The 16,018-nt window shown below is 39.8% G+C and overlaps 1 protein-coding gene across 1 annotated transcript in view; it reads right to left on the bottom strand.

The window, feature by feature from the left end:
• Positions 1-4,998: 4,998 nt before the first annotated feature.
• LOC137089911 (zinc finger protein 665-like) overlaps positions 4,999-16,018 on the bottom strand; it is a 67,226-nt gene continuing 56,206 nt past the window's right edge. Inside the window, exon 4 of the mRNA XM_067453481.1 lies at positions 4,999-5,443. Coding sequence (XP_067309582.1) covers positions 4,999-5,443 — 445 coding nt within the window. The remainder of the gene's footprint in view (positions 5,444-16,018) is intronic.

Below are 16,018 nucleotides of genomic sequence, written 5' to 3'. Positions count from 1 at the left end.
AATAACTGTTTATTTCAAATCAACACAATGAATTGTTCTGCATCTGCGAGAGTGTGGGCGGCAGTGATGGGCAGTAACATGTTAGAAGTAACCAATTACTGTGTAATACGATTACTTTTTTCAAGTAACGAGTAAAGTAAGGGATTTAAATTGCAAAAACAGTAATTAGATTACAGTTAGTTCCCCATAAGCAGGCTGCGTTACTGCGTTAACCGTGATTTTGTTTCATGAGACTGTCTCGTGATGTGACAATGACGTATGAGCACCGTGATGTCAGTGGTAACCAGTGGTGGATGTAATGAAGTACAAATACTTCGTTACTTTACTTGAGTACATGTTTCACGTATCTGTACTTTACTTAAGTAGAATCAATAGTGAATACTTTTTACTTTTACTTTTTTACATTTTGCAAAAATATTTGCAGCAAATCTTTTACTTTCTACTCCACTACATTTCTACAGCGTTTCGTTACATTTTCTGATCAGTTTCAGGGCTCCAGATTAAGGTTTGTTCGGATAATTAATGGATAATAATAGGCTAATGTATGAACTGGTAGTTTAGTTTCATGTTTAAACATTATTTTCAACGTTTCTCATAACATTATTTAATGCAGTTGTAATTTGTCAGTTGTAAATGATTTAATTTAACAACCATATAGCGTTATTCTAATTGAATTTATTGATCAAATTTAAGAATATAAAAGGAAAGCTGAAGCATATCCTATATTTAAGATTAATCCTCATAAATATGAAGATTTAAATACATCAAAGCTGATGGAAATGTTCTTCTGAATATTGATATTTAATTCTGCAGATCGTCCTGATATTGTGAGTCAGAATGTAAACTGGGCAACAGATGATACGCACAATTAGCCAACATTAACCCAAAACTAACTGAATTAAAACGCCACAGCCCATACTGTTTTCTTCTTTTTAATTATTAGAATATAGACATTAAGAGAATACATTTTTATACAAGTACTTTTACTTTTAATACTAAAAGTACATTTAAAATCAGGTACTTTTTTACTTTTATTTAAGTAGGATTGTCGTTGTAGTACTTCTACTTTTACTTAAAGCTCCACTGTGTGATATTTTCCCCGGATTAGCGGTGTAAAGGTTTATGACCATCCAGTGAATAATAGTTTCTGCTCCTCTCAATTTCGATTTCGTTTCAACTCCTACGGTGGCCGATTTAGTCATGGCTTCCAGTTCCACCTCTTCGGTGAGTGTTGCTTCAAGTGATGAGGTTACTTTTGAAAACTATTATAATTTGCTGTTATTTAATTTGCCAAATGATCTATGATCAAATTAATCTATGTAAAATGAATAATAGTTTTACGTTTTCGTTATTTTTAACCAGTTCATTGCTAACATCAGCTATCAGGTTCCCAGACGAATGGAAGCTAATCTTAGTAAAGTAACTTTTATCAGTGCTATCGTTATTCTGTATATTGTACGACATCACTAGCATAAGGCAAAGTTTACATTGTAGGGTATATCATTTTCTCCATGAGCAGAGATCAGATGATGTGACGGAGCTGCGAGGGAGAGGTAGAGGGAAAGGGAAAGGGAAAGGAAAGAATAAAAACAGGGCAGGTGCCAGTGAATTGCTGAGACCTCCAACAAGGCAAAGAAAAGCACTTCCCAAAGATGATGAGGAGAGAGTGGAAGCCCTTCAAACCCAAAGGAGAGAAGCAACGGAGGTTTGTGTTTATATTATATTTTCATCTTAGCAGAATGAACAATGTCAATAAAACTAAAATGATTTCTTAGTATCTACATCGTTTTACAACGCCGCTGTGCTGTCTGTATTCTAGTCTGTGTTACAACTGCATGACGTGAGTTATCTGCCAGATAAATCACGATGGACTGTAGTTACACAACATTTCTAATTTTCATTGTCTGTACACATACTATTCTTCATCCTTTTGTGTAAACACTTGACAACTCACTGTAGTAATATTACTACTTTGCTAACAATGAAACATTGTAACCATAAACGAGTCTATCATATTTATCACATTTCTTGTGTTTTATTTCTTTAGAGACTTGTAGCTGGAATGAGTCTGCAAGAGCACTGGGACCTGACCATACAGTTATTACAAAGACAGCCAGGTCTGGTGTTTGATGCATTGATGAAGCATCAGAGCAGACATGGCCTCCCCCCTCCTGTGCAAGATATACCATGGTGTACCTGTAAACACTGCAGGGACATGCCAACTGATCGTGAAAAAAAATGCTGTGGACAAAACCCAGCCAACTGTGTGAGCCTACTAATACAATTCAATCAGTACTGCCTTGATGAAGGTGTTCTCCGGATTCATAGGCAGCACAGGGAGGATATCACAGCATTAGGCCATATAAGAGAGCCAGGCGATGACAACCGGGAATTCAGATATGCTGCTTACAGGCATTTCATCTTCTGGCAGCATGGATCTCTAGGGCAGGGTAATAGAAGAGTGATTCCTAGTTGCTGTGTGTGTAAGATAAGGGATAAGTTCCCTGACCCTCAGGGACAGTACACCGGTTTCAACCCTGGAATTTAAATCATCTACCTAAAATGTGTTATTGTAAATAGTTATTTATTGGTGTTCTTGTATTGAATTGTTTAAATTAAATGTATTTTTCCAGCTTTCATATTGTAATCTGATAAAAAATAAAAATTTATTTATAATTGATAAGACATTGTTTATGCTGTCTTTCTTATACGTTACATAAATTCATAAACTTATGAAAAACTTATGTAGCAATTTTTCAATTATGAAACAAAAATTGACAGTGCCATGGTCAATAATGTTATTTGAAATATCTTTATTATTTACAGTACTTATCTTTAATGCTATTTACACACAAACCATACTTTTTTCATGCTGATTTTGAAGTAATAGGGATCATTCAAAATTCGCAGCCTCCTGGAAAGCTGATCCTGTGGAAGAAATGCAGTGTCATTTGAAATGCACACTATTTTATTGATCAAAACACATTGTTAATCCACCTCCACTGAATTACAGACAAAGGTAATAAGGTTCAAATTTATGGCATGCACATGTGCATCACATACCAAGACCTCTGCTGCCTTGTGTCTGCATCAGCTCTGGTATGGGTGGTGGAGGTCCAGGGGGAACGACACCACATGCTCTTGGGTCATTGGGCCGAAGGCTCCTCCTTCGAGGCATCCCAACTCCACTGGTGAATCTCTGGTTTAGAATGTTCGCCTGCAGGTCCGATATGTATTTGTACGTTTTTTCCGATTTCGGGGCGTACAAGCTGTATCTTCTTGCATGTTTGTTGTACAGTCGTCGTAAACTGTAATGGAACAACGGTCAACTATTAAAAGTCAATTACTGACAAACATGAGAGCACTTATCAATCCCAAAACATTGTGTGCCTGTTTGTTTACAATACTGCATATATTAAACTTACATTTGTTTGCCCTCACACGTAGTACTTGTTGGCTTGTTGCGGTGGAAATTGTAATCAAGAGCTGCCAGGAGAACTCTTGCCTCATAAACTGGGGGAGTGAAAGCAAAGCGCTTGCTGGCATACATCAATATATGATTCTGGAATGACTCCAGGTCTGCTGTTGATCTGGTTGGATATAAAAGAAGTCACACACATATATATATATATATATATATATATATATATATATATATATATATATATTATGACAATGAAGAACATATGTATTTTTGGTATATGTCTTCCTTCATCTCCTAAGCAGTATATAATTTACCTATAATTCAATGAAAATAGTTCTGTCTGTATTTTATTATTATAACTGATAATTCCTTATGATTATTCTCAATGGGCTGGTCTACCCTTACTCTATTCTTAGGTCTAATGACCTACCAGTGCCCCATTCATGTGTAGGCTAGTCATAATAAGGTGTCATAGTGTGAAATATATTTACATCGTACAATAATACCTCTTAAATGAATAATATTATTGGACAGATGTAAAAGTAAAGGTGAAAGTCTCACTTAGAAACAACTTACACTAGCATTATCAGATTAGACTACATTAATTGTGTATACAGTAAAATAAATGAAAAAATAACTAAAATTTAAAGTGCCTACATATATAGCCTACAAATTATAATGCATTTAAAATATTAATCTCATGTTATCCGTCATAGAACACGGATTTAACTTTATGTTATAAGGTAAACAATAGCTACTTTTTCCTAATTGACGCGAGGAAAACTATCCTAGACGTCGTTCTAGTGTTCTGCACAGCACACCATGATATAATTAGCCAAGCAACAATAAAACTTCCAATATACACAAATAGGCTGAATTAATATTACCTGTCGAGAAGAAAGCAGGCAACGTCGGCGTTCTTTTTAAAATCGTTGCTCCTCATGAGCTCTTTCCATCTTGGAAAGGCCACTCCAATATTGACTTTTGTCTTGTTAATTTACCTGTTGCGTTGCCGTCTTGATTCTCTTTTCCGCTTCCTTGGCAACTCTGGCAAATATCCTCGAGAATAAGAGTGATCCTCCATCATCATATAGCAGCCTCAAGCAATCCCCCTCTTCACATTCGACACGGTGCTGTCGAGTGTAAAAACGCGAAAAGCGAAGCTTGAATTTACGGGTATGTCCCTCTTTGGCTACTGTACTTTTAAGATGGAGGAGCAACATGGCGACCGGCATTCGAACCCCTCACCCGTATGTGTTTTCAATGGTATATTATAAACTTACGAGAATACTTTATTACTTGAAAGAAGTAAATATACATTAATAAGCACATATATTTTTGAAAGAACTAAGTGATTTTAGCTAAGAATAAACTAAAAAAGTTACACAGTGTAGCTTTAAGTAAATATGGCTCTGGTTATTTGTACTTTTACTTAAGCTCTGAGATTCAGTTCTTCGTCCACCACTGATAACAGCTCCATGTCTCTTAATAATGAGACACTTTCTTGTCATGATGAGAAACTTTCCAAGCAGTCAAACACTAACTTTGTTGCTCAGCACATAAAGATAAACTTCTTATTTGAGACTGGTGATGTGGTTTCTCAACTGTGTGAATCCTTGTGTGTTTCTCTTCAGGTGACTTTTAATAGAAAAACTCTTCCCGCACTGATCACACGTGTGCAGCTTCTCTCTGCTGTGAATCTTCTCATGTGTTTTCAGATGTCCTAACACACTGAATCTCTTGTCACAGTGTGAACACTTGTGAGGTTTTTCTCCATTGTGAATCCTCTGGTGCTGTTTTAACTTACTCCCTGTAGTAAAAGTCTTCTCACACTCAAAGCACATGTACTCTCTCACACCAGTGTGTATTTTCTCATGTGTGTGTAAATGTTGCAGCAGTGAATAACTCTTTCCACACACAGAACATGAATGTGGCTTCTCCTTCGTATGAACTCTCAGGTGTCTCTTCAGGGTTGATGTATCAATAAATGTTTTGCTGCACTGATCACATGAGTACGGCTTCTCTCCTGTGTGGATCTTCATGTGTATATTAAGGTATGCTTGTTAATGTAGTGAAGTGCCATTATCTAGTGCTATCCATCCTCTGTGGGATCGATTACTCTTCCCTAGGTATGGGTAATCAGCATCTCATTATCAACCGTATATAAGGGTGGCTGTAGTGCTGCCAAGGGTGGCGCCATTGTGCGACCGTCTTTGCGGTGCCCTGGTTTCCTCTGTTGTAGGTGAGTGCTGTTTCCGGTTGTGATTTTATGTTTGGGCTCACATGATTTTAACTGTTACATGCTGTGCAGAGCTACCCGCGTTGTGCTGATAAAGTTTTTGCTTTTGCTTGCAGAAGGTTTGCTTTCGCTGTTGCGAGTCTCCGTCTAACAATCAGTGCCCGTTGTAGTGCTCTGAACACCGCTGACGGATTGCTGATTGACTTCATGGTAGGTTCATTCCCGTTTTGGGGCTGTATTTATTTTATTAGTATGTGTGTGTGGTTATGAAAAGTTTTGTATTCCAGCTCATCCGTTATCTCATTATCTGTGGCTGCCGGATGAATGACGTGATCTTCGCATGCATGGTATGTGAGACCATGGTATAATGATGGATTGGTGTCCATGGTTGATATTGCAGCTCACATTTAGTTTCTTGTAGGTGAATTAATTCGCCTGTTTAAGGGCGTTTGAGGACTGCTGCCTGGCCTAGGACGTTTATTGCTGCTGTCTTGTTCCTAGTTTTTGTTCTTATTTACTTTAATATTGTTTCATTAACGTTTGTTTGTTTGCTCAGCATGCCCATGTGTTTGTTATATATGGTGCATGCCTGTGTGTTGTTTTCTTTTGTTAAGTTTATTTGTTGCTTTATTAACTTTTGTTTATGGTAGTTGAGCTTGTTTGAAATTGTAATTTTGACATTTTTGTTTGTTTGTTTCACTGGGTTTTTGTCTTTGTTGTAGTCATTGTATGTTTTTATTTTCTTTAGTTTTACCACTGTAACCCTCTTTGCTGTATCACGGCGCAGGTAGTAGCGCGGTAATTTTACCCGGCCTGTGGCAGTGCTCCATATATTCTCTCTCTCAACCCAATGGTTGCAGGTTGAGTGGTTTGGTGGTTTTTCTTTTGTTACGTTGGATTAATTTTGTTGTCTGTATATTTATTTCTATAAAGTGGGTACCCACCTTTATGTAGCAAACCTTTTGTTGAATTCTTTTGAACTTTTATTTTGTTTGGTAATTTGTGTTCCAGGTGCCGTGGGTCCGGAGCAGGAGGGCTAGTTGCTCTTTTGGTGGTGGGTCCTTGTGAGACACAGAGCATGGTTTACAACCTATAGTGATTGACCCTTGGTTGCAGTGAGTGTGCGTGTGTGAAGTGCTGTGCACGTGTGGGTGTTCCCTGACCATCGTCGACTCTAGCGACGCGTGGCACTAGCTCGTCCTGCTTCTGGTAACCACGAGCCTGTGAGTTATCGTCAGTGTCACTCTTGTGGCGTGTCTATGCCAGCAGTGATTCGCCCTTTTTGGGTGTTCAAAATACAAGTTATTCACTCTAACATTTTTATCTTGGCTTAATAAAGATTTTGTATTTTTGTAACTCCACGTCTCTGAGTCTGTCAACGGGGAAATCGAACCTGTGTCCTTATTAGGATAGTTCCCTGGTCTTGTGACCTGGGTGGCGTAGTCAGCTCTTTTCTCTTTTCTCTTTACTCTTTCTCTCCTCTTTCCTTTTCCTCACCGGAACGTCACATTAAAAAGGCCCATTGTGACCTGTAATTTTGAAATTTGTCTGTGAACCTAGCTCTGGCAATCAGCCAATGTCAGAGCACGCTGTCAAAACAGCAAGGCAAAGATGCTATGCTCTGCCCATCTCCAGCAGGTGGCTTTGATTAATGCTAGTGAATAGCTCAGTGTTAAGCCTCACCCTGTGGTCTGTGTGTGTCCTACCGCCCCAGTATAGTGATGGTGTTAGTGAGGCCAGCAGGGGGTGCTCACCCTGTGGTCTGTGTGTGTCCTAACACCCCAGTATAGTGATGGTGTTAGTGAGGCCAGCAGGGGCCGCTCACCCTGTGGTCTGTGTGGGTCCTAACGCCCCAGTATAGTGATGGTGTTAGTGAGGCCAGCAGGGGGTGCTCACCCTGTGGTCTGTGTGAGTCCTAACGCCCCAGTATAGTGATGGTGTTAGTGAGGCCAGCAGGGGCCGCTCACCCTGTGGTCTGTGTGTGTCCTAACACCCCAGTATAGTGATGGTGTTAGTGAGGCCAGCAGGGGGCGCTCACCCTTTGGTCTGTGTGTGTCCTAACGCCCCAGTATAGTGATGGTGTTAGTGAGGCCAGCAGGGGCCGCTCACCCTGTGGTCTGTGTGTGTCCTAACACCCCAGTATAGTGATGGTGTTAGTGAGGCCAGCAGGGGCCGCTCACCCTGTGGTCTGTGTGGGTCCTAACGCCCCAGTATAGTGATGGTGTAAGTGAGGCCAGCAGGGGGTGCTCACCCTGTGGTCTGTGTGTGTCCTAACACCCCAGTATAGTGATGGTGTTAGTGAGGCCAGCAGGGGCCGCTCACCCTGTGGTCTGTGTGTGTCCTAACACCCCAGTATAGTGATGGTGTTAGTGAGGCCAGCAGGGGGCGCTCACCCTTTGGTCTGTGTGTGTCCTAACGCCCCAGTATAGTGATGGTGTTAGTGAGGCCAGCAGGGGCCGCTCACCCTGTGGTCTGTGTGGGTCCTAACGCCCCAGTATAGTGATGGTGTTAGTGAGGCCAGCAGGGGGTGCTCACCCTGTGGTCTGTGTGTGTCCTAACACCCCAGTATAGTGATGGTGTTAGTAAGGCCAGCAGGGGGTGCTCACCCTGTGGTCTGTGTGGGTCCTAACGCACCAGTATAGTGATGGTGTTAGTGAGGCCAGTAGGGGCCGCTCACCCTGTCGTCTGTGTGTGTCCTAACGCCCCAGTATAGTGATGGTGTTAGTGAGGCCAGCAGGGGCCGCTCACCCTGTGGTCTGTGTGGGTCCTAACGCCCCAGTATAGTGATGGTGTTAGTGAGGCCAGCAGGGGGCGCTCACCCTTTGGTCTGTGTGTGTCCTAACGCCCCAGTATAGTGATGGTGTTAGTGAGACCAGCAGGGGGCGCTCACCCTGTGGTCTGTGTGGGTCCTAATGCCCCAGTATAGTGATGGGGACACTATATTGACAAAGAGCACCGTCCTTCGGTTGAGACGTTTAACCGAAGTCCTGACATTCTGTGGTCGTTAAAATTCCCAGGATGTCCTTCGGAAAAAGAGTAGGGGTGTAACCCTGGCATCCTGGCCAAATTTGCCCACTGGCCTCTGTCCATCATGGCCTCCTAATCATCCCCCTCTCCTGATTGGCTTCATCACTCGGTCTCCTCTCCACCAATCAGCTGGTGTGTGGTGAGCATTCTGGTGCAATATGGCTGCCGTCACATCATCCAGATGGATGCTGCACATTGGTGGTGGTTGAGGAGATTCCCCCCTTCAATGTAAAGCTCTTTGAGTGCCTTAAAAAGCACTATATAAATCGAACAAATGATTATTATTTTTATTATTAGATGTGAAGATTCCTAATCTTCTTGACTTCTCAGACTGGTTAGAATATGAAATCCAAGTTCAAGAGGATTCCACAAGATATGCAAGCCGCTCTGGTTGAGGCAACTTGACCAGGCCATCTTGGGACCCACCAAGGAAGGTAAAACCATTCCACAAAGGGACAGAAGTTCTACTCAGCACTAAGAAATTCCCTTCAATGCCTCCATCACCTGCCACAATTAGGACCGCAATGGCAAAGCCTTACTGCCTTTAATGTGACAACAGCAAACACTCTTTGAATAACTGCACCAATTTCTCTCAACTTTCTGAAACTCAGAGGCAGAATTGGATTAAGGGGCACAACAGATGCTGGTGCTGCATTCAAAGCATTCTGGGAATTGTAGTCTTTCATCCCCATGAGATGTCTTTTCTCAGTCTAGAAGGCACCAAATTCAAAAATAATTTTACATTTCTACTACATTAATGACCCAGTTTAAATACAGATTCATCTTTCCAGCGCTGAAGTACTACCCCTTTAAAATAAACAATCACCTTATTTTCCTTAATTTTATTAATCAGTTCCTAAATTCAAGCCTCATTATTGTTTCATTAGTTTTGTTCCAATGTTATTTTCATTTCAAAGTAATCAAATAACACAAAGTTGTTGTTAATGCAGTTATCATTAATTCAAATGCCAAACTCACTGATCAACACTGATGATCTAATTCTCAACAGCTCCTCAAGTGTTTTATCATTGAGTCTGCACCGTTCTGGTCGGAAGATCTTTCCTGCAACACTAAAGATTCTCTCAACAGGTGCAGAAGAAGATAATATGGCAACATGGACATGTATATGAAGTTCTTTAAAATTTTCTTTGAATTATTTGATTATTCTTTGATTATTTAATTATTCTTTGATAATTTGAATTTAAATTCTGCTTCATTTAATTCAAATTCAAATTGTAATTCTATATCCTGTTTTGACATCAATTTAAATCAATTCAAATTCAAGAATTGAATTGGAATTTGGGAATCATTCTCAGTTCAATTCTGAATTGTGCACAAACCTGATCAGCATATCATCTATCTTTATTCTGACTCTTTGCTGTTACAAAAAACATTATTCCAGTCAGGACATATGACAAAATACTACTAAACGGTTCTACTGAACGATAATATATTCACACTCACTAAAACACATTTTGCATTGTGGTCCATTTATCATTTAAAACTTTCATTCAACTTCAGAACACAAACTTCAAACACATTTTCAGATGAAGCGGTGATTTTTAAAAATTCAAAATGTGGTTCATACGTTCAATTTTTCATAGGTGTGTGTGTGTGTGTGTGTGTGTGTGTGTGTGTGTGTTTCAATATCACACTCTTGATGTTTTAGAGTGTCACCCCTTTACTGCTGTGTACTTTTTTCAGTATTCTGGCTGATTTGTAGATTGTGTTTTCGCCGGTTTCCCATTCATTTCCTACGACCAAAGACAATGAACGCTGCTTTTTTTCCCCCGACCAATTAGCATGCTCGAATCATGTCCGATGAAGCTGTGACTTTTAAAATTTTAAAACAGAAAATGTTTCGGTCAGAAATGATCAAAGAGCACCAGTAACTTAATTTATTCCTCCAAAGCTTGACATATTCTGCATTATACAGTAAATAAATTTTTTATGAAAGGATTCTGCAATTCTGTCTATGTTTTCTGGATCACAGAAATCATAGGGCCCTAATTTAATGCCATAATACTGAATTCAAGACTTCCAGATCCTTAAATTGTGGGTAAATATAAGACTTTTTAAGACCAGTGGAAATCCTGTAAACCTTTAAAATCATTAACGTTACAGTTTTATATGCCCAGAAACTGACAATGATCATATAACTTAAAAAATAAAGATCTCGAGTAATATTTCATATCTCCAGTGTCAAACTTCATTAATATTGATATATCCACATTTACAGATTTTCCATGTTTGTTCCTTATTACAGGGACAATCAATAGTTTAGAAGTATCTATTATATATATTTTAATTTTAAGAAGATATAGCCAGCCGTAGATGTCAAAAAGATAAATAAACATAAATATTAAAATACTTTTTGTAAAAAAAAAAACATACTTTTAGGACGTAGTATAAGTAGGCAAATTTGGACGCACACAGCAATAGCTTATGAAGTCCAACAAGCCTAATATCACGCATAAATACTAGTCGGCGGTCAATGACGTCACCGCTCGCTCGCCCCTCCCCTTATTGAGTTTCTTCATCGAGTCTCTGAGGTGGGTCGAGCAGTTCGCAGTATTTCTCCTCATATTATCACACACTATATACAGTTTTTTAAGCGACAGGCTCATGTCTGTATTGTACTCATCAGGCACAGCGGTACTTGAGCGTCTTTTCTGGCGTCTTCCTCCTGAAATAAACATTTAGTGCTGCAGCAGCGAGCATGAGAGGAACATGTGTTGAGTTCATTCAGACCTGATATTAATGTTTTAAAATTTCTCACCATGTCTAACAAATAAGTAAACAGTTATGATCTGCAATACTTTAAGCAACTTCACTTTTATTTATTAAAGAGCCATACAGTCACTTTGTGGGTAATGTCATTACAAATGAAAAATATTATTTTTCCGGCCACAAAATGACTCTAATTTGCCTCTTTGAATTGGAATTCTCTATTTTAACGATAGTCTGTAAAAAAAATATGTACGTAGTGTCCGTGACGTCACCCATAGGATTCTGATAACCCATTCTGAAGCTTAAAGCATAGACAGTAAAAGACATGGACAGAGCAATCCCATTGACTTCAACGGCGGAAAGTGATGTCAGTAAAGGAGCACTCACTTCCTGATGGCTGAGCGAACTGCGCCGGCTCAGACTAAGCTTGAGGACGTAGATGTGACGTGAGCCTCCTGTCTGACAGCTGTAGGTCTTCTAGTAGATGTGGAAAGTGAAATCTGACAAATATCTTGTTTTTTAGAAGGTAATGGAGCCTTTTATGCATTGTCGTGTTTCTTTAGAAATAAACAATGGACAAATGGAGTCTTTCATATGCCTCAGATGTAAAGTTATTCACTGTCAAAGTGACGCAGAAATGAATGGGAGTCAATGGGATGCTAACAGCAGGTGATGGCTTGGTTAGCAATGGCCGCCCCTAGGGGTGGAACTCTTTCCGAGTGCTAGATTACCCCCTTGGCTTAAAGTAGGGGCGAGCTGGGCATTGCCATCTTGCGAGCGAGTCATCGCTTGTCACTCCCAGATAATAGAAAATGAACAAAAAGGCGAAATGTGGGCGGAGCTTAGGTAACGCATAGACTATAGAAGGCGGATAAATGGCTATCCACCTGCCACTCAAAGTAACCACGCCCTTAATTATGCAGAACTTTAAGGCAAGGCAAGGCAAGGCAAGTTTATTTGTATAGCACATTTCATACCCAATGGCAATTCAAAGTGCTTTACATAGAAATGAATTAAAACAGTGGTAACAAATGCATGAGAAAAAAAGAATACCATATGGATGAATAAAAAATTAAAAACAAGCATAGTTAAAACAGTCGTAAAGATAATAATAGTAATTAAAAAAAATAATAATAATTAAAAAAATAAGGTAAAATAAAATAAAATGGTCAGATCCACAATAATGGTCTGATATAAAAACAAACATTCTTCAGTTTACTGCCTACATACATGTACCATCTTAATTAGAACACCTCTCATTCATTTCTTTCTCAAACACGTTCATAACATCCATTTTGATCACTCTTCCCTGATTTTTACTCAGAAACCTTCTTGTTTAAACCCTTACTCACTCATCATACCCTCCACAGATTTACACATATTCAAACCTTATTGTCAAACTTACTATTTCCATCAAACCCAGTTTTCACTTGTCATATTTAACTCAAAAGAACATATAAATAAACAATAACCAGAGATAAGAACAAAGGTAAACTAAAACAATTATAAAAAGAATAAAGAGATAAGATAGGGTGCAATCAGTCGGACATACAGTGCTCAGAGCTCATTCAGTAAATGCACAGCTGAACAGATGTGTTTTGAGTCTGGATTTGAATGTGGCTACTGTTGGAGCACATCTGATCTGTTCAGGAAGCTGGTTCAGCTGCGGCTGGCATAATAGCTAAAAGCAGACTCTCCTTGCTTTGAGTGAACTCTTGGTATTTCTAACTGACTTGATCCTGCTGGTCTGAGTGATCTGTTGGGTTTGTATTTAATCAGCATATCTGCAATGTATTGAGGACCTAGCTCATTGAGTGATTTATAAACAAGTAATAGTACTTTAAAGTCGATCCTAAATATAACTGGAAGCCAGTGTAAAGACCTGAGGACTGGTGTGATATGGTCATATTTTCTGGTTCTGCTCACAATCCTGGCAGCAGCGTTCTGTATGAGCTGCAGCTGTCTATTGGTCTTTTTAGGAAGGCCGGTGAGAAGGCCGTTACAATAGTCCACCCTACTGGTGATGAAAGCATGAACGAGTTTCTCTAAGTCTTGCCTGGAGACAAAACATCTAATCCTTGCAATATTTTTCAGATGATAGTATGCTGATTTAGTTATTGCTTTGACATGACTCCTGAAACTCAGGTCGGACTCTAAAATCACTCCAAGATTCCTGACTTGATTTTTTGTTATCAGGCCTTTAGCCTCAAGATATGCGTTCACCTTGAGAATTTCATCTTTGTTTCCAAATGTAGTGATTTCAGTTTTGTCTTTGTTTAACTGAAGATAGTTTTGGCACATCCAGTTGTTAACTTCATCAATGCATTTGCACAGGGAGTCAATGGGGCTGTAGTCATTAGGTGATAGTGCTAAGTAGAGCTGGGTGTCATCAGCATAACTGTGGTAAGCAATATTGTTCTTTTTCATTATTTGGCTCAGTGGCAGCATATACAGGTTAAACAGGAGAGGTGCTAGAATGGACCCTTGTGGGACTCCGCATGTCATGGATGCCCACTCAGGTCTCCTAGACTCACATAATAACCTCTCCCTTCTAAGTATGATCTGAACCATCTGAGGACCATCCCAGAAAGCCCGACCCAGTTTTCCAGCCTGTCTAGAAGTATGGTGTGGTCAACAGTGTCGAATGCGGCACTGAGATCCAGTTGTACCAGAATTGATGTTTTGCCTGTATCAGTGTTTAAGCGAATATCATTTATAATCTTTATGAGCGCTGTCTCTGTACTGTGATGTGGACGGAAACCAGATTGAAAATTGTCAAAGTATCCATTTGAGCGTAATAATTTGTTCAACTGATTGAAAACAACTTTTTCAATGATTTTGCCTATGAAGGGGAGATTTGAGATTGGTCTGTAGTTGCTCAGTATGGAGTTATCCAGATTTCTCTTTTTCAGAAGAGGCTTAACTATTGCAGTTTTAAGGGCGGTTGGAAAAGTCCCATAGAGAAGTGAGGAGTTTACCACTTCTAGGCGATCTGCTTCTAAACAGTTAAACACACTTTTGAAGAAAGAAGTGGGGAGTGTGTCTAGGGCACAGTTTGATGTTTTAAGATGCTGTACAGTGTCTTCTAAAATTTTGCAGTCAATAGCGTCGAAATCTGACATGGTAATTTTCCGAGGGTTTGGTATGATCTGACTGACCCCAGAGCAACTAGAGGATGTGCTGATTGCCTTTCTGATATTTTTGATTTTCTCTGAGAAGAAGGAAGCAAACTCGCTGCATTTGCTGTCTGAGAGCATTTCACTAGGAGTCTGACTCGGGGGGTTTGTTGGTCTCTCGACAGTAGCAAAAAGAGTGCGCGTGTTGTTTATGTTTCTATTTATAATATTTGAGAAGAAGGTCTGTCTAGCTTTGCCTAGTTCAACATTGAAAGCATGAAGGGTGTCTTTATAGATGTTATAATAGACTACAAGTTTTGTCTTCCGCCACATGCGTTCAGATTTTCTGCATTGTCTTTTCATTATTTGTATTGCTGTTGAGTTTCTCCAAGGTGCTTTTTGTTTGGTACTCTTTTTCCTGACTTTTAGAGGAGCAATATCATCAATTACACTCTTAACTTTTGAGTTAAAGGAGTCAAGGAGAAAATCAACAGAGTCTGCAGATATGCTTGGTGTTAGAGATAAAGCCTTCATAAACAGCACATTAGTGTTCTCATTTAAATATCGCTTTTTGACAGAGACAGATCTAGCTTCAATGGCAGGAGAGATTGATATATCAAAGAAAATACAGAAATGATCAGACAGTGCCACAACCTTAATAACAATTGATGAAATGTTTAGACCCTTACTGATAAGTAAATCTAGAGTGTGTCCACGATTGTGTGTGGGTCCATTTACATGCTGTGTCAAATCAAAAGTGTTAAGAACAGTCATGAGCTCTTTTGTTGTACTGGATTCAATATTGGCTATGTGAATGTTAAAATCCCCAGCAATAGCAAAACAGTCAAACTCTGAGGAAATTATTGATAACAGTTCTGTAAAGTCCTCAGTGAAGCCTGCAGAGTATTTCGGAGGCCTATAAATAATGATAAGCAGGATGCGTGGAGAAACTTTTAACACAATACCCAGATATTCTAGAGACAAATAGTCACCAAATGATACTTGCTTACTGTAACAATGTTCGTATGTGTGAGGAAGGAAGAGGACACAGGGGTCGGCTGGATGGTTGATGCTTTCTCTTTTATTTCGTATATCAATAATCAAACGGCACACTCAGCGTGTGACTTCCGTCGAAACTCAAAACAACAATGATCGCTTCCGGGTCGGCGCTTCCGGTTTCTCAGTCTCCGTGTCTCTGGCATCAACCGTCCGACTCTCTCTCTCCCTGGTCTCCGGTTCCACCGATGTTTTATACCCTCTCCGCGCTCATTACTGGAACAAGAGACAGGTGTTATTAATCTGCTTCCAACCCACTCACTTACCGCTTGTCCCGCGGCTCTCTCTCCCGCTGCAGACCTCGCTGAACCACGCCCCCCTTGCCACACTTACATTGATAGAAATCTTTAAAAAGAGCAGCTACACCCCCACCTCTCCTAACAGATCTGCAAACACTCATAAAAGTAAAGTTAGGAGGGGCTGCTT

The sequence above is a fragment of the Pseudorasbora parva genome, chromosome 2, assembly GCF_024679245.1.
Source record: "Pseudorasbora parva isolate DD20220531a chromosome 2, ASM2467924v1, whole genome shotgun sequence".
Lineage (NCBI taxonomy): Eukaryota > Metazoa > Chordata > Actinopteri > Cypriniformes > Gobionidae > Pseudorasbora > Pseudorasbora parva.
The sequence above is the reverse complement of the archived record's forward strand: the minus strand, read 5'-3'. Positions and strand labels throughout refer to the sequence as shown.